Genomic DNA, 23,576 nt, shown 5'->3' on the forward strand with positions numbered 1-23,576 from the left:
GCGCCGGGTGGTTTGGGTTACGGGGTCACAGTGGCAGTGCCGGACTGACGATTGGGCAGGGTGGTCTTAAAGGTCACTTGTTTTAAAGGTCACTTCCAAACTTAGCTGCGTGAAAGGCGGCGGTGTCCCAGCAGGGCAGAGGAACTACAAGTCCCAGGGGGCCGTGCGAGAGGGGGGGCGGTGCTCGCGCCTGCGCAGTGGGAGGGCGCCGCCGGGCCTGAAGGTGATGGTGGGGACGGGCGCCGCCGCACGTTGCGCTGGGCGGGCGGGGGGGGCGTGACGGGAGCGGCCGTTGGTGGCACCGTGCCCGAGGCGCGCGGGCCCCTGAGGAGCGGCGCGGGCCCGGCACGAGGTACCGGCGGGGCGGGAGCGGCGGGATCGGGTGGGATCCCACTCCGGCCCGGCTTGTGGGGGGATCGGGCTGCTGGCGCCTTCCGGCTGTGCCTTCCCTGTGACCGGTCCGCCTTGCCCGGCGCTGAAGGATGTCGGCCGCGGCCCAGGAAAGCGGGGTGGAAAGAGAAATTTCCTAGTAGGGAGGTGACGCTGGATGGGCCTGGGTGTTCCGCCGTGGGCTCCTGCTGCAGCATCTGGGTGGAGAGAAAGGGATCTCTGGGTGGGAGCTCAGGCTGTGACTTCTTCACGAAGGGCAGCGGCGATCCCGACTCCCCGGTGCCCAGTGACAGGAGCCAAGGGAACGGCACGACACTGTGTCCGAGGAAGTTTAGGCTGGATGTTAGGTGAAGGTTCTTCACCCAGAGGATGGCTGGGCACTGGAGCAGGCTCCAGGGAAGTGGTCACAGCACCAGCCTGGCAGAGCTCCGGCGTTTGGCCGCAGTCTCAATCACAAGGTGTGATTCTTGGGATGTCCTATGCAGGGCCAGGAGTTGACCGTGCGCAGGACATCGATGATCCTGATGGATCCCTTCCAAGTCAGCGTATTCCATGGTTCTATGTTACCGCTGAAGGACCGCGGGTGGCTTAAGGGGGTTCTCTTCCTAGACATTCCTGTGTCTCGTCTTTTCAGAAAGCTTGAAGTGGCTTAACAAATGTTTTTTTGTCCCATGTTATGTTTCCACTCCTGTTAATTAAGTATATCCAGGGAGTCAGAGAAGTCATCAGAATTTTTGTTAAGGCTGTTAAGTGAAACATGGATCTATGTCAGCTATTACAAACTACTTCAGCCTCACTGATGTCTATTAACAAAACTCTCTCTACCAACTGTCCTGAAAGAGAAAACATTACATTGGACAGCACTACATGAAGTGTCCTAGAATTGCTTACCAAAGCCAGTTCTTAAACTGAAAGTGTTCTTCAGTTTACCCCAAGGTGTCATTGCTGGTACAAGTATAAACATAAAATGGTTTGCCAAAGTTTTGCTGCTTTGGGAAGAGTTAGGGCACAGGTTCCTCGTTTGGAATGTGTTTTGCTGCCTGTGCTTATGTGACTTGCAGCTGTTTCCGTGTGGGAATTGCATGCATAGAGGATAGTATGTCCCCACTGTCCATCTCCATGGAGGTGGGGGTGACAGCAGGTGTTTGTCTCCTTTTCTGTTTAATGGCTGTTTGAGGTAAAAAGGGTACGATTGACCCTTGTGGCAGCATTACTGAATTGCACTCACTGTCTAAAAGGCACTTCCATCAGGAAATAAAAAAAAAAAATCATTTGGTGATTTGGGTAGGTGGATATCAGGTAGCTTCCGCATGGCAAAAACTGAGTAGATAAATTCAGGCTGTTAAGGAGTCTGTAAAGAATGTAAGAAGTTAAAGACTTGTCTGGTGTGACTGTGTGCAGGTCTGCTTCACAAGCTATAGCGCCTGTAAGAAAAGTTTTGATTGGGTTTGGTTTTTAAAAGATTCTTTGTAGTTCTGCTGTAGATGGTCTTTTCTGCAGGTAAAGCACCCCAGCTCTTGTGTATGCTCATAGGTATCACTTGGAAACTGAAGTGTGTTTTTGCAAGACAGGGATTTCTTGATGTCCCCTAATGTCAGATAAGAGCCCTCAGTTTGCATCTTGGCACATTTCTGGATCTGCAGGGAGTTTGTTCTAGTCTTGAAGACGAGGGCATGAGAAATTCAACAAGAGCAGGAAGAACACTGATTTTTAAAAATTTAAAACTGCTAATGGAATCTCAGCAAATTCCTTGTAATCAGTTGAGTCCTGCAGGTTGGAAAGACAATCCAACGTATTTCTTTTTGGTGTTAAATCAGATGGTTGAAGATGAACTCATTTTCAAAATTAGATGCTGAAGCAAATTCATAATCATCAATATTCAGTATTAGAAATGGAATGAAATCACTGAAAGGACTGAGACCTGGGCCCAAAACCTGATGGGAGTCTTCCTGGACAGCCAGGTGTCATCAGAATGGATCATAAGGATTTTACCTTGATATGCTGATAGGTAATTGCATGGTTCCATCACTTTAGATCAGGGATCAAACTCGGGGTCAGAGACTCTTAATAACAATTATGTGCCCCTGGTAGATTTTTTTGCTTGAGATGAATGGATTGTGCAGTGAGACAATAACAACAACAACAAAAAAGAGCACTGTTTTAAGTTACAGAACTTTTTCTTAATTTTTGAGTTTTGAATCGTGACACCTCTAAAAAACATACATTATTCTTTTTGTCCCTGCCAGTATAATTCCAGTGAGAGTAAAATGTTATTATTCAGTTAAAAAATCCTTATGGTCTATTCTGATGACACCTGTGATTCTATTTTCGTAAATTTAGTTGAGTCTTGAAGGTACCAGTACAGGTCTGTTAAGTCCAACACACTTTGTCCATATTAAATTTTGTCCAGAAAATTGTGATTTAAGCAGGTGCTGACAGGCCAGAGTGGTGTGCCTACTTAGGACTTTTTGTCTGGTGAAGACTGAAGCCACATCTTCTTTTAGGCATTGGCATTACACAGTAGGATTTACTCTGTTTGGAACTTTGTGCTTCCTCTAAAAATCTCAAACCCTTTGTAAAAATCTCAAAAACCCTTTGTAGCCCAGTGCCTTCCATCACTCAGTTCTCCTCTCATCCTCTTCAAACGAGACACATTTTTTGTTATGTTTCCAGACATGACCCTGCCGCTTGGAAATAAATTCATCTGGATGGTAAAGCTCTGTTTGTTCATATCAGGAAATGAAAGGGACGCTTAGATGGGCTATAAATTTTAATTCCCTGCATCTCCTGTTTTATCTTGTCCTGAGAATTGACCTTGATCCTGTGTAACAGTTCTTATGTAAACCAAACAAGTTGTGTGGCTGTGATTGTGGCTTTGTAGAACGTTGCAGCAGATATCCCCTGCAGCTCTTTAGGACTTGCCATGTCCTTGAGGAGAGGGATGGAGCAAGGGAGTGGTTGTTAATACAGTCAGGTGCTCATAAACAAATTATAAAACAAATCAACAACTTTTTTTCCAATGGATTAATTTTGTGGGTTGGAAATAAAAATGCAGCGAGTCTCTTCCAAAAGTGGCTGCTGAAAGATTTTAGTAAAATGTGACAGCACTTACCTTTAACTGCAGTGGTAGTGCTTAGCCCCAGCGTGAACCAGGCGGTTAACTATTCTCTCTTAATATTTTGTGAATTTAAAAACTGGCTTTACTGATGTTAAAATTAGATGGCATCCTTTGCTTCCTGCTGTCTCAGGCCATAGGACAGTACTTTCTGATGAGAGATGTTTCTGTGCTGAGCCACAAGCCTTGGGCTTGGCTGATGACATCTGGCAGAAAGCAGCGTGCTTGCAAAGGTTGCGGTGTTGCAGTCACAGGATTCCTTTCCCAATCTGAATACAGCAGTGTTGTAATGCTGCTGCTTCAGACTGTGAATAGGAATGTTATTAGGGTTCTGATACTAAAGTCTCATCAGAGCTCCTTCTGGTGTTAAAGACACAGCTCTCTGAATCTGATGCACTTTCAGACACTTGTAGATGGTGTAGTTTTGTTGTTTGCATGCTTCTGTGCAAGAAATGCTGTGTAAGGCAGTAAACTGAATAATGGGCAAGAAGGTGTAGCCACTCAGGTATCAAGACCTTAATACAAATTTTACGTCTTTTATAAGAACTGTTCACGTTCATTTGTAGAGATGTTGGGAATAGCGTTTACTGAAAATTAGATGGAGACTGTGGTTTTGAGTGTGTGTGTGTTCTGTAAATGTTATGATCAGCCTCTTCACACATAATTTTTGAAGATATTCTGATTGATACTGCACATATTTCCCCATATGGAGAAATTTGAATTCACAACAGAGAATTCAGCACTTACTTTGAATATTTAGAAAAGATTTGTACTGGAAGTGAATGTCTGCCAACAGTAATTCTGCTGAAGGATGAACGTTCTGTATTTTTTGCTGGGAAAAATGACAGCTTTTCAGTGTTTGAAAGTGTGAAATAAATGTGGTGAGAGAATAAAAGAAAAAATCTTGAACCCAATGCTTCCACTCTGAATTCTGTTTTTACGGAAGCTGGGATGGTTTTTTTTCCAGTTTCATGCTGGTTTACTTTTATTCCTACTTTGTTTCTAATTGTAAGGCTTCAGAGTTCTTCCTTGAGAATGTTTTTTGGGCATCTTTAGAAGCATTTTGGGTGAATTTGATGAGTAAAAGACTTGGTACTTAGAAGTTGTTAAGTGTCTTACGAAATTATTACATAATATAATTTGCCCTGAATGTATTATTACAGATAGTACTGTTGCTTGCTGTTGGGTTATGGAGAGAAGAAACAACAACGAGGCAAGACCTGTAAAGATCCAAGGTGGCCAAAATGGCATTTATCAAGGCTAGAAAGGAAACAGGTTTGGTAGTCACTGTGGAAGGTGGGGCAGAAGGCTGTACAAAGCTGATTCTAAGATCAAAGTTTAAGCATATTCCTAATAAATGCCTTTTATAATTAGTCATGATAAAGTATTTGAATATCTACGATTGTATTCTGTAGTTTGGTGTGGTAGTTTGACTCTGGCTGGATGTCAGGTGCCCACCAAAGCTGTTCTCCCCCTCCCCTCCTCAGCTGGGCTGGGAAAAGAAAATACAATGAGAGGCTCTTGAGGTGAGGGCAGGGGGAGATCAGTCAGTCATCGCTTGCTGTCATGGGCAAAACAGACCCAGTGTGGGGAAATTGATTGAATTTACTACCAGTCAGATCAGAGTATGGAAATGAGAGGTGAAACAAATCCTGACATTTCTTCCTGGCACTGCTCCTTCCTTACTGGGTTTAACTGTACTCCCAGTTCTCTCCCTGCTCTTCCTCTCTGTGGTACAGGAGGCCAGGGAAGGGGGTTACAATCCATTTCTCACATGTGTTCTCTGCCTCTGCTTCCTCCACAGGGGGAAAATTCTTCCCCTGCTGCAGCAGAGGGTCCTGCCCATGGCAGACAGTCTTCCACAAACTTCTCCAACATGAATCCCTCCCATGAGCTGTAGTTCTTCTTTAACTGCTCCAGTGTGGGTCATTTTCCACTGTGTGCAGTCCTCCAGGAGTAGCCCATTCCAGCATGGATCCCCTATGGAATCACAAGTCCTCTCAGCTAACCTGCTCTAGCATGGACTCCTCTTGCCCCAGGTCCTTACAGGGAGTGGTGTGGGTTTCCTACAGGTTCACAGCCTCCTCCTGGCATCCACCTGCTCTGGCGTGGGCTCCTCCCGGCTGCAGGTGGATCTGTGTTCCTCTCTGGACCTCCATGGGCTGCAGGGACACGGCTGCCTCACCATGGTCTGCACCACAGGCTGCTGGCTTGTCTCAGCTCCTGTGCCTGCAGCACCTCTCCCTCCTCCTTCACCAACCTTGGTGCCTGCAGGGCTGTTCCTCTCGCATGTTCTCACTCTGCTCTTCCCTGGCCTCAATTACATCTCTGCAACAGTTTTTTTCCTTCTTAGCCGTGTTATCCCATGGCTCTACCACCATCACTGATGGTCTCAGCCTTGGCCAGCAGTGAGTCTCTATTGGAGCTGGCTGGCATTGGCACTCTCAAACATGGGGGAAGCTTTTGGCAGCTTCTCAAAGAAGCCACCCCTATAGCCCACCCTCCACCAGTACCTTGCTGCACAAACCCAGTCTTTTGCATCTGGGCAAAAAGGCTGAACTTTATTGGTGTCAGCACCATCTGTTTTTGTAAAAGTCACTGTATCTGCAGTGTGTCTCTAATTGTTTCATTACATTTTTCATTAATAAATATTTTATTACAATTCCAAAGACTTTAAATATTAATTATTATCATCCACACTGTGTATATCAGTGATGTGTTGAGTGACCAGAAAAGCTATGAATTAAAAAATGAGCTTGGCTGCTAGAATCCAAGTTGCAAGTAGCAGGAAGTCTTGAGCAAGAGTTCAGTTTTTGGCAGCAACCTTTTGACTCTCATTGACGACTCTATTAGTGAAAAGAGATGTGCACTACAGCTCTGAATTTCATCATAAAAGAAATATCTGAGCTCTGAACATAGAACTAATAACCATATTTCCAGTGCATTTCAGTGTGTATTAAAGTGTAGAGTCAAAACACTCTCAGTGATGCTCAGTGAGTTGAAAGAGGTGTCAAATAAAATATAATGTACTATTGAGAGGGAAGATCCTAAGAGCTTCTCAAATAATGTTTTGATGAAGTGTAGAAAACTGATCTGTGTATTTTTTTAGCGTCTAACCCCTCATAAGTTTAGTTGTGGGTTAGTTTGTTTTTTTCCTGAGGGAGTTCAGAGTCATAGGCAGGAAACTGCAGATCTGAGGCTTGCTTATGTGAAGTCCCTTTCCAGCCCCTTTTAGTTATCCAGTGGAAGCTTTCCACTGCTTTGTACACCAGACCACTACACACGTGCCCCTACAGCCCCCACACCTGCATGGCAAGGCTGGAAACCCTCTGAGAGACAACCACAAGTGTTCTAGGAGGAATGGACTACTGATAGCTTAGGATTCAGAAAGTTACTACCTAAGTGGAGTAGAAAGAGAATCAGATCTTATTTTGATCATTAGCCTGAAGTGGAAGGTAGTGTGAAGAAAGAGATTAATACAGCCCCTGCTTTTAACTAACATAAGGCTTTTTTGGCCTTTTTTGGCATAGATATATAATATGTCTATTTTTAAGCTTAGTTGCAATCTATAAGCATAATTTCTCTGCCTTGCTTATTGCATACATGTCTGTAGAGTGATCAGTGGACCAAAAAAAATCAAACCAGATAGCACTTTAAAAGCCAAATTTTTCCTTGACGTGTGCCTATAATCTGAGAGGCTCTGGAACTGATACAGAGGATGATCCAGCAGCACTTGTTGGACGGAATCATAAGCGGCAGAGACCCTTTTGTTGAGTTGTACTTACATAAAAATTCAGTAGAGGGCAGAATGAAACTTGTGAAAGAAGGAACCAGCGGTAACAGATGGAATAGCACCAGCCATTAAAACCTGTTCTGAAGAGCAGAAAGCACTACAGGTGATCGTGATCCTTTCTTTGAGAAGCATTTGAGAGAGAGCATTCACATCTTCATATAATGGTCAACTACATGCAACCTTAAGATCCAGTACTTTCTATCCCAGAGGAAAATGGAGTTACCACGGACATACTGACTGTGCTAAGGCTCCTATTTAGCATTCCAGATGTATAATTCAACACACAGGCATTGCATTACGTTCTGCTTTATTTGTCCTCTGAATCCAATGTGCAGACTTTACACATGTCTGCAGTATCTTTTATTCTTCCTAAAGCTACTTCTTCTTGTCCTTTTTAATATTTGAGTATCAGAAGATTGTAGCAGTGAAGATTATTCGGTGTGTAAGGACTGTGGAAAAGTTTATTTGACTTTTTTGATTTTGCTCAGGGTGTTTTAGCAAGAAGAGTAGTTTAGGTAAAATAAGAGTAACAAAGTTGTTGTCTTATCTCCACTTAGTAGTATAGAGTTGTAATAATATGATCAATTAAAAAAATTATAGCATAGCATTTACTAAGTGAAAATAGTGTAGAGGTAGGGTAGGGCTAATGCTTTAGGGTTGTCTGTGTGCAAGGGTTTAGTCCTTTATCCATTTTAACATGATTTTACCAAGTTTTAAATAAATTCCGCTGTGACTTATTTTGCATTACTCCCTTTAACCTAAAATGTGGTGTTATATTTTCAGACAGTCCTGTGTGGTAGACAAAACTACACAGCTAATGATGCCCAAACTTCAAATTATAAGCAATTTTCTTAGTTTAGAATGAGTAACAGATAGTTTTAGTAATACTGCAAAAGTAGTAAAGATCAAAATAGAAATTCTAAATGTTCATTGATGTACTAAAGGTATTAATACAAAGCATAAAAAGTCCCTGTGCATTGCCACTTTCCTATCCATGCTTAGTGACTCCATGCTGTACCAACCCTTTCCAGTTACCAAGAGGTTTATAGTTTTATTTTACATTGAATTTAAGAAAAACAATGCTTTGCATGTATTGCACTAGTCTTAAAATTATTTTAAAATATGTTCCCAGACTTTTAGGACACCTATATATGTTTTCAATTGTGGTTTTCCTATTTTCTTATTTGGTTTATAAGCTTGGCAAAATCAGTTTTGGGGTTTTTTTTATATACACTGTCAATGAGTGCTTGAAAAGAACAAGTTAAATCTGAAAACAAGCTTTGGGGGTTTTATATTATGTTTAGTAAAAATATAAGCAATATGGTGGTGTTGTTTATTAAACTGAGCTGCTTGGATGAGAGCTCTGTATTTGCTTTTTATGCCATCTGAAAGATGAGTTGAAAAGGATTTCTGAAAACTTGATTTGTTTCCTTTCTAAATTCTACTCTGTCTGCCACACACAATTCTCTATGTTTTCTAGATTTTACACTAAATATGACAAGAATGTAAATTAATTCTCTGTTTCCATAGAAAGGTGCCTTGGGAGTAGAAAATGCTCATGGATTTTCATTGGGAACTCTCCTGTGGTATAATTAATGTTCTTTTTTTAAACAGTAACAGAACAAGTGAAAATGCTTTAAAGTCATCCATATTTACATATTGTGTCCAGAGTGTTTCTGGTATAACTGAGAAAATAATCCAGTGTTCTCTGCATATACTATACCCTCAATTCCCTCAGATGCTTTCTGACCTCTTTTACAAACAAACTTAACACTAAAGTTTTTGCCATTGTCTTAACACTTAAGTTTTTGCCATCTTTTATGCACTGCCAACTTCTTATATTTTAATTTTCCTGGTAAATCAAAAAACATTAATTGTAGCAGGGTAACCATTTTTAGACAAAATATCCTTATGAAAGTTTCATCTGACAGTATCTCTGACATGTTTTCTCTTTCGAACAGTAAATATCCACAGCAGCCTTTGCCACACCTGTATTGGCCAGGCCCGTTACTTCTGTGTTTTCCAAAGATCTCCCAGAGTTTTTTTGGCATAGAACGTGTTAGCACACATCCAAAGCCAATGAGTTTGCGACAGTCACATAAACCATCTCTGTGGCATTTAAAATTCCTGAACTTTTTTTGTCCTCAGGAACAAAAAGCAAATCTAATATCTACTTCCTAATTATCACTGAAAGTAGAGCAAATGCAAGAGCTAGGATGCTCTTGTAGTATATCAGATTTATGCCAAAACTGATCTGAATTTATAACACAAGTACCGAAGTTTCCTAAGCAAAGCTTCAGCACTGCAATGGGAAGCTGATCTGTTCTTTTCCTTAAGAGCCCCCTAGAGTACTCCCTTTATGTCAGAGGCCTTGTTAGCAGCTCACCACGAGACAAGGGTGCCTTTAGGAATTAAATGGATGTGCAAGAATCCCAACCAGGAGTTTGTCTTGAACAGCCAATATCTCCACAGCTCAATTTACAGTCTGCTGGAGATCCTACTAAATAGTTAGCTGGGATGTGACAGTGCTGAAGAGGAGACCATATCACAAGTGTAGCATTTCATGATTTCTGTAGCTAATATCTATTCTGTCACTGACCGCATGGAATTCTTGGAGCAGAGAACTTGAGTTATATTTGTCCTTAGATAGACTTTTTTTTTCTTTGTGGCATTTTTAAGAGAAAACTAATAAAGTAATCTAAGATGTTTTAAAACACCGTTCCCCCTGCTCCCACCCCACAGATAAGTGCTTTCTCACGTTGGTATTTGGAGCTTGTACCTTCTTGTCCTTTTCTGTATCTTTGCAACAGGAAAAATGTTAAACACGCTAAAATGAAGAAGCAACTTCTCACAAGTCACTAGGTGCCATTGTGGGTAACATTCAGGTTACTGTCCTGACTTCCTTAGAATCTGAGTGTTTTTAACATCCTAAAGTTACAGGGGCAATTGTATAGTTTGTGTAGCTCCAGTAATTTCTTTGAGAAGTATTGTGCTTAGAGAAGAAATTCTTGTCTCAGATCCATAGGCTGACACACTTCCTCCTGCCTGTTGAGTGCACAGGGTTTTAGAAACTTCCTCTTACTAATTGTCTTAAATCACAAGTTTCTTTGTATTCATCTCATGTTTTAGAGGGATGAAACAGCTAGTTTCATATTTATTTGGATCTCCAACCATAATAACTGTGTACTTTATATGTCCTGATAAAAATTTGTTTGCATTGTTGAGCCAAGTAACTGAAGTATAACAATTGAGCAGCTGCACCCATCACCTCTTTAAAAATATTTGCTTCTTTAAAATGAATTTACATAGTGTATGCTGTATTAATGTGTTCCTTTATTCATATGCCTTTTCTACATCATGCTGTAACCTTTATAATAGTTCCCTCATGCCGTGCTTCTGGACAGCAGTATAAAACTCAATGTACCAACGCTTCAAAAGGGCTCTCCTTTGTTCATTTAAATAAGCAAAGCATTTCCCTGTGAAACACAGTAAGGTCATTAGGAAAACTTTTACCTTGGTTCAAAAAATGTTTTCTTTTATGCTCTCAAACATAAGCACTGTCATATCATACCCTTTCCTTATCTATCAAGCTATTGTGCTTCTCCACATTTTAAAGTGGAGAAACAAACAGTAAGCAGTTATGCAGAATATCACTAGAACCATACTATCTGCTTACAAGGTGCAAAACCTCTTCAGGGTCTACTGTCGATGTTTAGATAGCATTCCTTTTGACCTACCACGTCATGCATCATGGAGGAAAAAGCCTTTAATTAATGACTTTCAAGTTCATCTGAGTCTAGGAACAAAATGTGGCATGGAAATTCTTGTAATAGCCCCAAAACCTTCTCTGCTCCATTGGTGACATTCTATATTTAAGTTTTACATGGTGCATGTAACTTGGTGAGCAAAGACCTTGAAACTCATTTACTGATCACAGCAGTGTCATGTGCTGCCTGACAAGCATTGGACACGGTGGACCCACACTCAGGAGAATGGAACCATTTCCTCCCCAGATGTTCTGCAGCCTCTGTGCTGGGTCAGAGGTGCTGGGACAGTGCTAGAATGCAAAACCTAGAAACAGTGCTCTGAGAAGTGCTGCTGTAAATAGACTACAAAGAATGGAAAAAAATCAGAAATGCTTGTTCAGCTTCTCAGTCTTGTGCTGAAGAATGATCTCTTCCCAAGGCTGCTGGAATGCAGTGTCCTGTTAATAACATAAATTACTTAAAATTATGGTTTCCCCCATGCTGCAATTTGCACAGCTTGTTTGAACCAGATATTTTTCAATAGGGTATTAGTGAACAGTAGAAGTCTGACTCAAGAGCCTCCAGATTCCCATAGGTGGATGCCTTTTGCTGAGTCTGCTGGCTGGATATTGAGAAAATCTACTTAGGGCAGACACTCAGTGCTGTGTGCTATTGGTGAGAGAGGAAGACAGTTCTCTGTGGAGAATGCTATCCCTCAGGAAAGAACTGTAAGTGGCAGTAGGCAAGGAATGCAGTTGTCATGTTCCAAGTTTGTTGTTACAATTTCTATAAATCAGTTAAGTAGTTGGCATATGATGGAGTGCCATCTGAACACTTGAGTTTTACTGAGTGTTTTCACTACTTCTTGTTTTGAGAAGCAATTGCATTTGGATTTCAGAAGTAAGCAAAAATCTCTGCTTCTTGTAAAACTAGACATACCACAAGAATTGCTGCTTCCAATGAAGTCTTAAAGAAAACTGAGTTGTGGAGAGCCAGTACCTGTAGCTGATTTACTGCTCCATGAGCAGCAGCAGCACTTCCTGACTCCCACCAAGTTCATACTCTGTCAACAGGACAGAGTAACTGCTTCCTTATATAGAGACACCAGTTCCTTTTTCCCCGTTGATGCAGTACCTTTTGTTAGCAGGAGTTCAACAAAAGTGTGTGTCACAAGCAATGCAGAGGTTCCCAGGGAGTTTGCAGCCTGGGAATTCGTCTTGTCCCCACATCAAACATTGTAATTCTAGTAATTGCCATAAATTCAAGTACAACAGTAGCATAAAACTACCTAGAAAACATACAGGCAGGACTGTTCCAACAGATCCATTTGGATTATGAAACTTTCCTCTCTTGGAAGAGAACAGTAATTCAAAGTTGAGGAACTTCTAAAATTACACAGAAAAAATCTCCCATTAGCATGTCAGTATTCTAAAGGGAATTTACACCAATAACTTTTCAGTTGCAATGTTTCAGGTTGATCAGAAATAAATCTTCACAGGATTAATTTGCTCTTGTTGCTATCTCTCTAAATGTGCCCTTTTTCACTTTAGCAGGGGCCTCAATGTGTTCAAGACATATATTTGAAAGGTGGGGAACTAGTGGAAGAGTTGCAACTTTTTGAAGATACACACCTTACTGTATCTAGAAAGTAAAAAGGGTATGTATGGTTTCCATTTCTTTTTTTTTTTAAATTCTTCCTGTGTTAGGAAATATTGATCATTTTCTGCAGCCTAGAAAAATTCACTGCTAAAGTACCTGGCATATATCTAAGGTGAAGGGAAAGCATATATGATGTTTCAATTAAATTTCAATGATTTCTAGTTTGGATAAAGAATTGTGATAAGTGAAAATGGAAAAGCATTAGTAATGTACAAAACTCGTAAGGTAAGTAACTTAAGTGGCATTTGTTACATCAATTAGCATCACCTTTTTTTTGTTAGTTCTGTAACTTGCAACCATTGAATAAAGGAAAGGAACAAGTATTTCACAATTTCAAAGCATGCTTTTTGGGGGGTAAAAATTATTTCTATGCATGCAAAACTAAATTCCTTTCTTCTTTGTGGGGAAGCTCTCAATAGTTGTTTCAAACTTTCAGGAGTAATTGGTAAGTATTCAAAATCAGAAAGCTAACTGGGTTATTCCACAGTTTTAAAATATTCTTTGCATTGCAATGTTTGGAAAATTGCAATTCAGTTTTGCTCATGTTAATACATGACATTCAACAGTACCTTCCCCCTTCCTGACAGGTGTTACTGACAGACTGTTGCAGTTACATTTGTTACTATTTAGGCTATTGCTTGATCATTAATAATTATTTCTATTGGACTTTTTCAATTTTATAAACTTCTATTGAAAATAGTGTAGAACATGAAAAATTTTACCAAAACTAAGAATGCACTGGCACCAAAAATAAATTTTAATTGCACACTTACTTCAGTGAATTTATAATGCATTTATGTAGGCTCAAGGTTCACTCAAGTTATCAGATGCTACTATAAGTGAAGTTTAAGGGTAGCTTTTCAATGGCTGTGCCAGGTTACATAGATAAAAGCAGTAGAAGTAAGTAGATTCCTAAACTCCTAAGAATTTTTTTTGGGAGTATTGCAATCATTTTAGCAGTGAGGAGCAGAGTATGTTATGTGAAGGGACTATTTTAGTTCAGAATGCTGAAAAAAATTAGAAAATTATTTCTTTCATTTCAGAACATAACTATTTCTGCAAAGGAAGATAAAGAAAAACTTCTTTAAAGTAGAATAGGAAGCCATTTAAAATTTGAGAATTGTAAGTGGCGTTGGAGCAAGCAGAAATCCCACCATTGAAATGCAGTTTGTTTACTTTGTTTCTTTTTTACAGAAACTTCATCCACACTTCTCCAAAATGCAGCGGAGTCTGCTCCATTCTGCATCTCAGCTGGCTCATGGGACGTGTTGGTTCTTCCCTCGCACCGGTGTCTTTCAGTGCTTAAAAGGACAGTCTGTGCTGCCTAATGTGGGATGCAAAGTGATTCTGGCACTGGACCCTCCTAAACGATGTCTTCATGCAGGTGCAGCACACTTTGCCTCAAAGAAAACTGCTTTTCCATCACAGCCAGCAGACACTTCTCACAAAGTACCAGAAGAGAGAAATCCTTTGCCTTCAGCCACTGATGCGCCCAAGCAGAGCCCTGCAGAGTCAGATTCTTCAGAACTGGATCCATTACAAGATAAATCAATTAGTCTTGTTCAGAGGTTCAAGAAGACTTTTAAGCAGTATGGGAAAGTCATGGTTCCAGTGCACCTTGTGACTTCCAGTGTATGGTTTGGATCCTTTTACTATGCAGCCATGAAGTAAGTTGGTATTTTGTTGCAGTGCCCAGTACCATGGTTGAATTGAGATCTACTAGTGAATGGACATATAAATTATTCTTGCCTGTTAAAAAGTGCCTTTATACTTAGAAGAGAAATGTGGCTACATTTTTGACTAAAGCATAAGGGTAATGTTGGAAGTATATAGGATTCATGAGAGTGTCATGTGGATACTATTACCATGCAGTTATTGCTGTGTGCCAGGCATGGTGCTGACATTTACAGGTATGCTCATCTCTCCAAAATGATGAATGGATGTAAACAGCATTGAAATTATTAGTAATCTCTCAAAAGGTAAAGATACGGATTTGGAATCCTGATTATGAATGGCTAGTTGAGATCTTTATAGACCTTTTTTTTTTGCCCTTGGACTTCATCCCCAGTCCTTCCTCATAACTGGATTTTCATTTCATGGATTTACCTCCCTTAGCTGTTCACAATGTGTATCCCCTCCTTTTTTGTTTCTGTTTCCTGTCTTTCCTGCCATCCACTGAAAAAAATGCTGCTGTAGACCATACTTTTTAATTGAAAATTAAATATCTGTGTGGTTTAAAAAAAAAAGAAAGAAATAAACTAAGTATTCTAATTTTAGTTTCTTTTAGTTACAGCATGTGCTAGACACCATTCTGGAAAATGGCATTTATCAGAAAAAACTACTACATCAATTATGAGCTGCTAGTTTGCTAGTTCAGATGAAAGAGGTTTTATTTATCTGGAAATAGTTTGCTAAATATAAGCAAATGTTTATCTCTGGACTGCTGGTGTTGTATATTTAATAATAGAAAGCATGAAACAACGAGGTTTGTGGTGGCAAGGATGGAACTCTGACATCAGAATGCCTTACTGCACAAGTGTTTGTTTTAGTTACTCTAACCAGCTGGCATAATTGCCCTTTCTGGGAGCTATAGATCCAAATGTCATTCTAAATTTAGCTCATGTCAGAGAAATAAAGGTCTTGAACTATAAAAATATTTTGCTTTGAATAAATTCAGGTTGATGCTTATGTCCAGACATTTCACATTGAGTGAAGATTACTTTTCTTGAAACTCCTAAGCCTGCTGCTAAAGGAGGTATTTGGCAGATGAAAACAACTGAAATATTCAACTAGAAACTAATTAAACTAATTATAACAAAGCTTCAGTTTGTTATACCACAGGAGCAGTGCTCTCTTGAAGTGGAAGAATAATTCTCAGAATGACTGGTGATACAAGACTAAACAGCAGTTTATGAAATGGCACAGTTAGAGCTGTGTTTCGGCTCCTACTAGATCTCCATTCCCTACTCTGGGAATTCCCTACTCTCTACTCAGACTGTAGGTTCTAGTAGCTGTTGGTAAATTACTGCCTGTTACTGTTCTTGATGCTAAAGTGATTGCATGCTCAGAAGAATGCTTAAAATATTAGATAGAAATAGATAATGGTACCAATAATATAAACTGTCAAATATTGGAAACTCAGGTCTTCTATAACTGCATGTAGCTTTTTTCTATAATATAAAGATGAGCTTTCCTTTCTCTTTTGGTGTTTTCCTGGATGTCAAATAGAAAGAAATTGCGATAGGAGCTCCCTCCACCATCTTGACAGCTTATATTGACACAGTAGAAGAACTGAGCACAAAGCCCCTGAAGTCTTGTCTATGTGACATGTTGCTTCCTTTTCTTTTGCCACATTCCATGTTTGATATATTTAGAAGTGAATGGAGAACATTGTCTGAAATTTTAATAGAAAAAGAAGGTAATTTTAGGCAAAACAGAGCATGAAATTGAACGTGCACAGCTGGAACCTGAGTAGCTGTCTTACCACCATTACATCTACTTACCTCAAACATAAAGTGGGACACAGGTCAGTTAGAAACCATTCCATCCAACAGAGATAATATAAATGGGTCACCTTTTGAAATGCTGAAAAGAACATTCATTTTCTTAAGGTCAGAAACATAAATCTTGTAAGTTTATTGTTTAGATAAAAAAAAATTCTTTTCAAATTATTAAGTTTGTGTAATAAAGAAATAGTACTCTAAATTACTGTTCAGGTTTCAAATTCCCATTCAAGTTACCAATGTTTTTCTCTTTTATAGTGGGGTGAATGTTGTTCCATTCCTAGAGTTGATTGGCTTACCAGACAGCGTAGTAGACATCCTGAAAAATTCCCAGAGTGGAAATGCACTAACTGCATATGCATTGTATAAAGTAAGTATAATTATAGTTTGTAAATAAGCTCTAAGTCTTGCCTGGTGAACTAAACAGGGTTTACTTGTTTACAGCAGAAAGAATTAATTAGCTTTCTTCGATAGCTGCATGTACTTAAGCATTCATTTTGTGGTAAAAATAGTCCCATGCAAGTTGATATGTGTCCTGTGTTCCTTCAAGGAGTCTATCTAAAATAGACTTCAAGGAGTATTTCTAAAATAACTTCTTTGCTGCAGAAGTATTGCAGCCTTCTGAGATGACAATTAAGTTATTCTTCTGTATCCCTGACATAATTAGCAGGGACAAAGAGGTTAAGTCTAAACACTTCATTGAATTTCAGATAAAAGGACAGTTCTTTTTATCCTAAGTGATTTTTTGTCTTCCCCTTAGATGTCCATCACTCTCAAGTATTTTCATTGTCATTTGAATCAATTACTTATATTCAGGTTTGGGTTTCCTTCTGTTGCTTTATATGTGCAAAGTCTGTGTTTGGGAAACTTGAAACATGTCAGACCATTCAAAAACAAGGTACAGTATTCGCTGTACATGCCACTCAATTTGTTTTGTTTCTGAAAGCGATGTCCTTCTTGCCTGTTTTCAAAGGGGTTACTTTCCCAAACAATATGTGAAAGTACGACTCTTTCCAACTTTTCCTTTGCCTAAAAGAGACCAATAAATAAATACAGTTAAATATAAAGATGTTGTTATAGCTGGGAGATCTGGAAGTGTTGGAAGAAACTCGGTGTTCACATGCAGTCTGTTCTGAATTGCATCAAGATGCCGAATGCTTGTCTGCAAGCTGCACAGGGAGGGTTTGTGTGTTGAGTTTTTTTAAGGGAGGTCTAATGCCCTTGCTGGCTCTGACAAAATGATACTTAAAGTAAAAAGGTATGCATTTCTAGGGGATGCACTGTAAACTGGCTCATTTCATTATAAATTGAAGATACCTTTAGAATCTGACACTGGTCAAAATAGATTTTCAACACAAAAAAATACCTTTTGCTGGATGTTATTTTCCTGTTTTATCTATGTGGTGTATTCTTTGGTTTCTTTAAGATTGCAACTCCTGCCAGATACACTGTGACTTTGGGAGGAACATCTGTCACTGTTAAATACCTACGTAAGCACGGCTACATGTCCACACCACCACCAGTAAAGGAATACCTACAAGACAGGATGGAGGAAACAAAGGATAAAATCACAGAGAAGATGGGGGAAACAAAGGATAAAATTACAGAGAAGATGGGGGAAACAAAGGATAAGATTACGGAGAAGATGGGGGAAACAAAGGATAAAATTACAGAGAAGATGGAGGAAACGAAGGATAAAATTACAGGGAAGATACAAGAAACCAAAGAGAAAGTTTCATTTAAAAAAATAAAGGAGTAGGAGACATGCTTAATTTTTGGATATATCAAACTTAGCACTTTAACCGTTTGTGAGGCAGGATATGCAAAGTGCACTTCTGAGCTTTTTTTTCTTTTTTTTTCTTTTATATTTTTTACCCTTTGTCTGGAGACGACAATTGCTACATGGATTTAAAGGTTAAAGTTCCTTGGGGAAGAGGTTGTGACCTAAAAGTTTCAATTTTCAGAAGGAAAAATAAATCTCAGATTAGAAGTTAATATGTCCCTTGGTAATAATGTTAAGAATTACTCTTCCCTCTTTTTTTTTTCCCCACACCCTCTTCCTCAAAATGAAGGTGATTTCTGCCAAGAGCCACTACTCTGTTCTTCTCCCATCATAGTGCACAGGCATGGTTCCACTAGACTGAGTCTTCCATAAATAAGAATGAAGATTTCTCTGTTGGGAAGAGCAGCATGTTTAGATTTTTAGAGCACGTGGACCCAAGCCTCTTCAATCGTGATCATCTCTCAATTTGGAGCAGACCGTTGCCACTGATACTGCACATGAAGGAATTTATGGATCAGCTGCTCAGCGGGAATTCATTACAATGGCTTCCTTGGCTTCAGCCAGGCTGCTGTGGTTTATGGGCTGAGACTATGAATCTTTCTTGAACAGTGCATCTCTTCAGAAATCTCAACTGAAAGCTATAGGAAGATGAGTTAATCACAGTAGCCATACTGTCAAGTATACTTTGTTTCCTGAAGTTGATTTACAGTACAAAGTCATTAAAATCAATAATTGTATATTAAACACTAGGATTTGTTCATTGTGTTAAAGTTTACAAACTTGCTCTATTCCATTTTTGAAACAAAAAAAAATTTGAAAGAAAAGTTTATTTGAGAAATTGCTATACTAAGGGGCTTTTTAAACACATGGAAAGTTAGAGTTAAACCCCAAAGTTCCTCCTCCTCCTCCCTCAGTAAAACAATTTGACTAAAATAAGCATGATTTCTGAGACAGCGATCACAGTCTACCAAACTTTTTTCCCCTAGATTAAGTCAAGCAAACACCTATTCATACCTGAAGGCTGAAATGCTGTCTCAGATGTCATAAAGGACTAAAGTTGAAAGTGTTCTATTTGGCTGGGCAGGCAAACTTCTCTCAGTTTTATTCAAATGTAGGCTGAATTGAATGTAGACTGAATCTGTTTTTCCTATTTCTACTACAGATCTCACTCTGTAGCAACTCAGCATGTGTAAGTTGTTTAACAAAGGTGCTTTTTTCAGGGGGATATGGGGAAGCAATAGAGTTGGACCCTGAGCATTGCAACTGACTGGAGTGAAAAAAATACAGCTGATGAAGTATCAGCTCTGCCCCATTGTCCCATTCTCATTCAAGTCACTGAGGGCTTCTCCATGTTTAAGTGAATTGAACTTCATTAACTTAATTGTGCAGGATTCATTACATACTTCTCTGCCTCTGCCCACATGTTAAATAGTAACTGCAATCTAATGCCTACCTCACAGGGATGTTGTGAGGAATAATCATTGTATATTCAGTGACCTGAAGATGTAAAGTGCCATGTTTCTGATAAAGATTATTAAAAAAAATATTTCTGTGAACTGTTACACTGCTACGTAGTACTGTTAAGGGCTAGAGTTAATAGATGCTATTTTGTTTTTCTCTTTTAGTGTGCTTTTCCTTACTGTCCCCCTGCACACAGTCTTCTGATGGTGGCATTTCTTCTGATTTCCCACTTTTGGGGGCAGTGTTACCCATGTCCTGCAGGACCCTGCAAATCCCGGAGTGTGCCCCAGTAACATTGCATGATCACTTTCAGTCTGGGGCCACGTATGGGATTCTTTCAGTGCAACTTACACGTGGCAGGGATTGCACAGGGGCACCTTGGTGTCCTAGGATGAGTTTTTAGCCCTGAGACATGTTAGAACTTGTTCATTACAGCACCTCTTCCTGCCCTTCCCCTTGCCCAGCTGGCCTGTGACCACTCCAGTGTTTATTGATCCATCTCTACTCATGCCAAGTACAAAAGCTGATTGACCTGGAGTTGACTGTCCTGTGTGATCATTTGTGCGGCTGCAGGAACAGCTCACGGGGACTCTTGCCAAGTGCCTCCTCTGTGTAGGTGGTCAATTTTGCAGCATGGAGAAGCTTGAGGAGTTTCTGGGACAACCACTTCCTCCACCCAGCATGTCAATTGACAAAGCACAGAGTTACATGGATCCATTTATACAAAGCCAGAGGGGAAATCTTCAAGACTTTAGAAGTCTGACCTGGAGAGCTTTTTTGACAATTAGTCACATGCTTGATGATCTTGTCTCAAATTGGCCTTCTATGGAACCTCTGCCTTGTTAGTGCAGAGAGCACCTGGGGAGTTTCCTGGGCTGCCCAATGAATGTAATGCCACTTGGTGCCCAGCAGGTACCCAGCCATGCTGCAGTTTTAACTAAGCTAAAGTTGACTTCTGTCCTGTATCTCACTTATAAATTATTGCCATGATACTGAGGTGCAGTTCTTGTTAGTGACAGTCTGCCTTAGCATGAGTCTGCATGGCTGGCAACCAGGGGCCACCACGCTTTGAAGAGGCCGTGTGCCTGCACTGTGCTGGCAGGCTGGGGCAAGCAGGGGGCACCTGGGGACAGCATCTCCTTCTGGTGCCCAGGCCAGCACAGTTGGCACACTCGTGTGGCAGCAGTGTCCCTTAAGGTGGAACAGTGTCAGTGAGAGCCTTCAGCAGCAGAGAAGGACAGGGGAGCAGGTGCCATGGCCTGGGAAGGCAGTTTGGCCACAGCACCAAGAGCCCCTGAGGCAGCCCACAAGTGACCCAACCAAGGGAGTGCCCAGTGAGTGCCAGGAGTCCTTGGTGAGGTGAGAAGCCCAGCAGCATCTTCTGTTGCCTGTAGGACCGTTCAGTCAGTGCTACCAGGGCTTGCCTTTTTACCTCTTGCTGTTCAGCACCCTCATGGGAAAGGGCTGTCCCTTCAGGCTCTAGAGGGTGGGTGGGGGTGTGGGTCCCTCCACCTCTGCAAAGCTTCAGAAATCTGGTGAGACCAGGACTGAGACATCGATCAATACATGTACAGCAGGGAAATGGCTGCTTTGGCCACCTCTCCCACTGCTGTCTGGTGCCAGCTCACATGTAAACACCACTGCACAGCATCACCAAGGGGCTGGACCTGAAACTGTGCCTGCAATTGGGATCCCAAGATGAGTCCAGAGTACATGCTGTGATCAAAACAGGGAATCTGTGCCAAAATTGGGGCCCCAGGATGGAACTGGAGTAGATGTGAAGGTCCAAGCAGGGGGCAGATCTGAAATCCCAATCCAAGATGTGACTGGAGCTGAAGCTGCAAACCAGTGCAGAGCCAGAGCCAACATCACAACTCCCTACTTGGCTTGGGCCTAAGTTGCTGCTCAAGATGGGGAACAGACAAAATCAAAGCCCAAGCACTGTCCAGAGCCAAAATTGCAGCTAAAGGTGGGCCCAGAGCCAAGATAACATCCCTACTGGGACTGGAACAAAAATTATGGCCCAGTATCAGGACAGAACAGCAATCACCACCTGAGGCAGTGCCAGAGCCAAAAAGTTCATAACCCAAGATGGGCTGGAACCAAAGCCATAGCCAGAGTTAGGGCCAGAGCCTACACTGCTGCCAGACTGCTGTGGCACTCACTGTGTAAGCATGGACCAGAGCCAAATTTGAGTTGGAGGCAAGTAGGGGTCCAAGACAGAGCAGGAACTGAAGGTGATGAAGTTTTAGCTCTCTTATTTTTCAGATTCTGTACTGCATTAGTATATAACTCTGAACTTGATATAACATGTTAGCAAGTTCTCTTCACAGGTGAAAAAAACAATCCTTTTCCAGCCTGTGAACCAAGGTCACCAGGCTCTTGTACTGCCCAAGGTGTAATCTTTGAAGGCCTTTTTAATAAATACCTACTTTATTTCTCTTACTCTGTCTAGCTTCTGTTCTAGGTAACTTCTCCAGGCGTCCAAATCACAGCCAAATATTGGGCCAGAGCTGAACTCATGCCACTGAGATGAAGCCACAGATCAACATGGGGCTACAGCCACAGCCACAACCTGCTATCCAGCCCTAGCCACAGTCACAGACCAAACAGGTACTGAAGCTGAAGTAGCACCCTGGTATTAGGCCAGACCTGTCTGAGGCCCAAGATGTGTCTGGAACTGAAATCATGGCCTGAAATTGCAATGGAGCTAAAGTCACATCTAGAGAGATGGGGCCAGAGCTGAAACCATGGCCCAAGATTTCCCCTAGAAGCAAAGTAACAGCCCACGATATGACAAGGAACAAATAGCAACCCAAATAGGGGCCAGAGCCACAGACATGCTGAGATTGAGCAAGAGCCAAAGATACGGCAAAAGTGGCACTACCACTGATGTTACAGCTCAGGATGGGGTTGGAGCTAAAATCACAGTCTGATATAGGGCTGGAGCCAAACTTATGCCTTGAAATGAGGCCAGAGCCCAAGTCATAGCTCAATATGGTACTGGAGCAGAAGCCATGATCCTCACCTGGGCTGGAGCAGGGACCAGAGCTGAAGCCCTGATCCAAAAACTGAGCCAAGCTCACGGCCTCACAGTGGACGTGGCTTGAAAATAGCCACCAGTCATTGAACAGGGAACAGGGCTGAAATCACTGCTCAAGAAGAAAAGTTGCAGCCTGAAATGAGCTAAAGCAGAAGTCATGAACCAAGCAGGGACTAAAGGCAAAGTTGCAACTGAGTATCAAAGCAGTGACAAAGATGTGGATGGCCATGTGGCCAGAGTCTAGGCCACAGCTTGACACAGGAGTGAAGCTGAAGTAGCAGCCCAAATAAGAGCTGTAATAGCCTCCAACTGGGGCCAGAGCCAAAGCTGTCCTCTACTATCAAGCTGTTGGCAGAGCATCTGGCCAATATCAGGCCGGAGGTTAAGTCACAGCCCCATACCAATCCAGAACCACAACTGCAATCAGAGCCAAAGCAGGAGCAAAAGCAGGAGCCCAAGATGGAAATTAAGCCAAGTTTGTGGCCTGAGCCATAGCTTAAGCCAAAGTTGCAGACGAAGATGTGGCTGGAGACAACAGTCACAAGCCAAGACAGGGCCAGAGCCAAAGCCATGGCCCAAATAGTGGCCAAGTCACAGCAGCCTCCTGAGGAGGGGTCAGACCCAAAGCAGCCACCTGAACAATGGCCAGAGCCAAAATTACAGCCAAAGATGGGGCTGACACAAAAATCTCAACCCAGTGTTAGGCCAGAGCTGCAGTAGCAGCCTGAGGCAGCCAGAGCTCAAACTGCTGCCACAGATGGGAGCAGATAAAGTCTCACTCCAGTATCTTTACAAAGCTGAGGTTAACAGCTCAATCTGGCACCAGTCACAGCCCAAGCAGGGACCAGAGCCAAAGTTGCTGCCCCATGTCAGGCTGGACCCAAAGTCATGAACTGAGAAGGGCAGAGCAGAGTCAAAGACCAAGCAGGGGCAGAGCAGAGTCAAAGACCAAGCAGGGGCAGAGCAGACATGGGAGCCTGAGCTGGAGCTGGATTCAGAGCCCTGTATCAGGCTGGGGACAAACTCATGAACCAAGATGGGACCAGAATCAAAGTTGTGGCTCAGGATGGGTCCTGGAGCTGC

The 23,576-nt window shown here is 41.5% G+C and overlaps 1 protein-coding gene across 4 annotated transcripts; it reads left to right on the forward strand.

Moving 5' to 3' along the window:
• Positions 1–189: 189 nt before the first annotated feature.
• FAM210A (family with sequence similarity 210 member A) lies at positions 190–19,608 on the forward strand. Of its 4 annotated transcripts, none has more exons than XM_005486730.3 (5): positions 190–223; positions 12,595–12,701; positions 13,898–14,370; positions 16,465–16,576; positions 17,633–19,608. In XM_005486730.3, exons 3-5 carry the CDS (start codon positions 13,922–13,924, stop codon positions 17,963–17,965), a joined length of 894 nt encoding a protein of 297 aa, XP_005486787.1. In that variant the 5' UTR covers positions 190–223; positions 12,595–12,701; positions 13,898–13,921; the 3' UTR covers positions 17,966–19,608. The 4 variants fall into 4 exon arrangements, with proteins under 4 accessions (XP_005486787.1, XP_074404289.1, XP_005486788.1 ...); XM_074548188.1 differs by having other exon boundaries at positions 205–223; positions 12,598–12,701; XM_005486731.4 differs by having other exon boundaries at positions 217–352.
• The last annotated feature ends 3,968 nt before the right edge of the window (positions 19,609–23,576 follow it).

The sequence above is a fragment of the Zonotrichia albicollis genome, chromosome 1 (genome assembly GCF_047830755.1).
Source record: "Zonotrichia albicollis isolate bZonAlb1 chromosome 1, bZonAlb1.hap1, whole genome shotgun sequence".
NCBI lineage: Eukaryota > Metazoa > Chordata > Aves > Passeriformes > Passerellidae > Zonotrichia > Zonotrichia albicollis.

What these genes read in the sequence shown, in the direction of transcription:
- FAM210A (XM_005486730.3), top strand. Translation starts at nt 13,922, where the DNA reads ATGCAGCGGAGTCTGCTCCATTCTGCATCTCAGCTGGCTCATGGGACG. An exon ending in TTTTACTATGCAGCCATGAA is followed by an intron (nt 14,371 to 16,464) that starts GTAAGTTGGTAT and finishes TCTCTTTTATAG; the next exon opens with TGGGGTGAATGTTGTTCCAT. An exon ending in CTGCATATGCATTGTATAAA is followed by an intron (nt 16,577 to 17,632) that starts GTAAGTATAATT and finishes GGTTTCTTTAAG; the next exon opens with ATTGCAACTCCTGCCAGATA.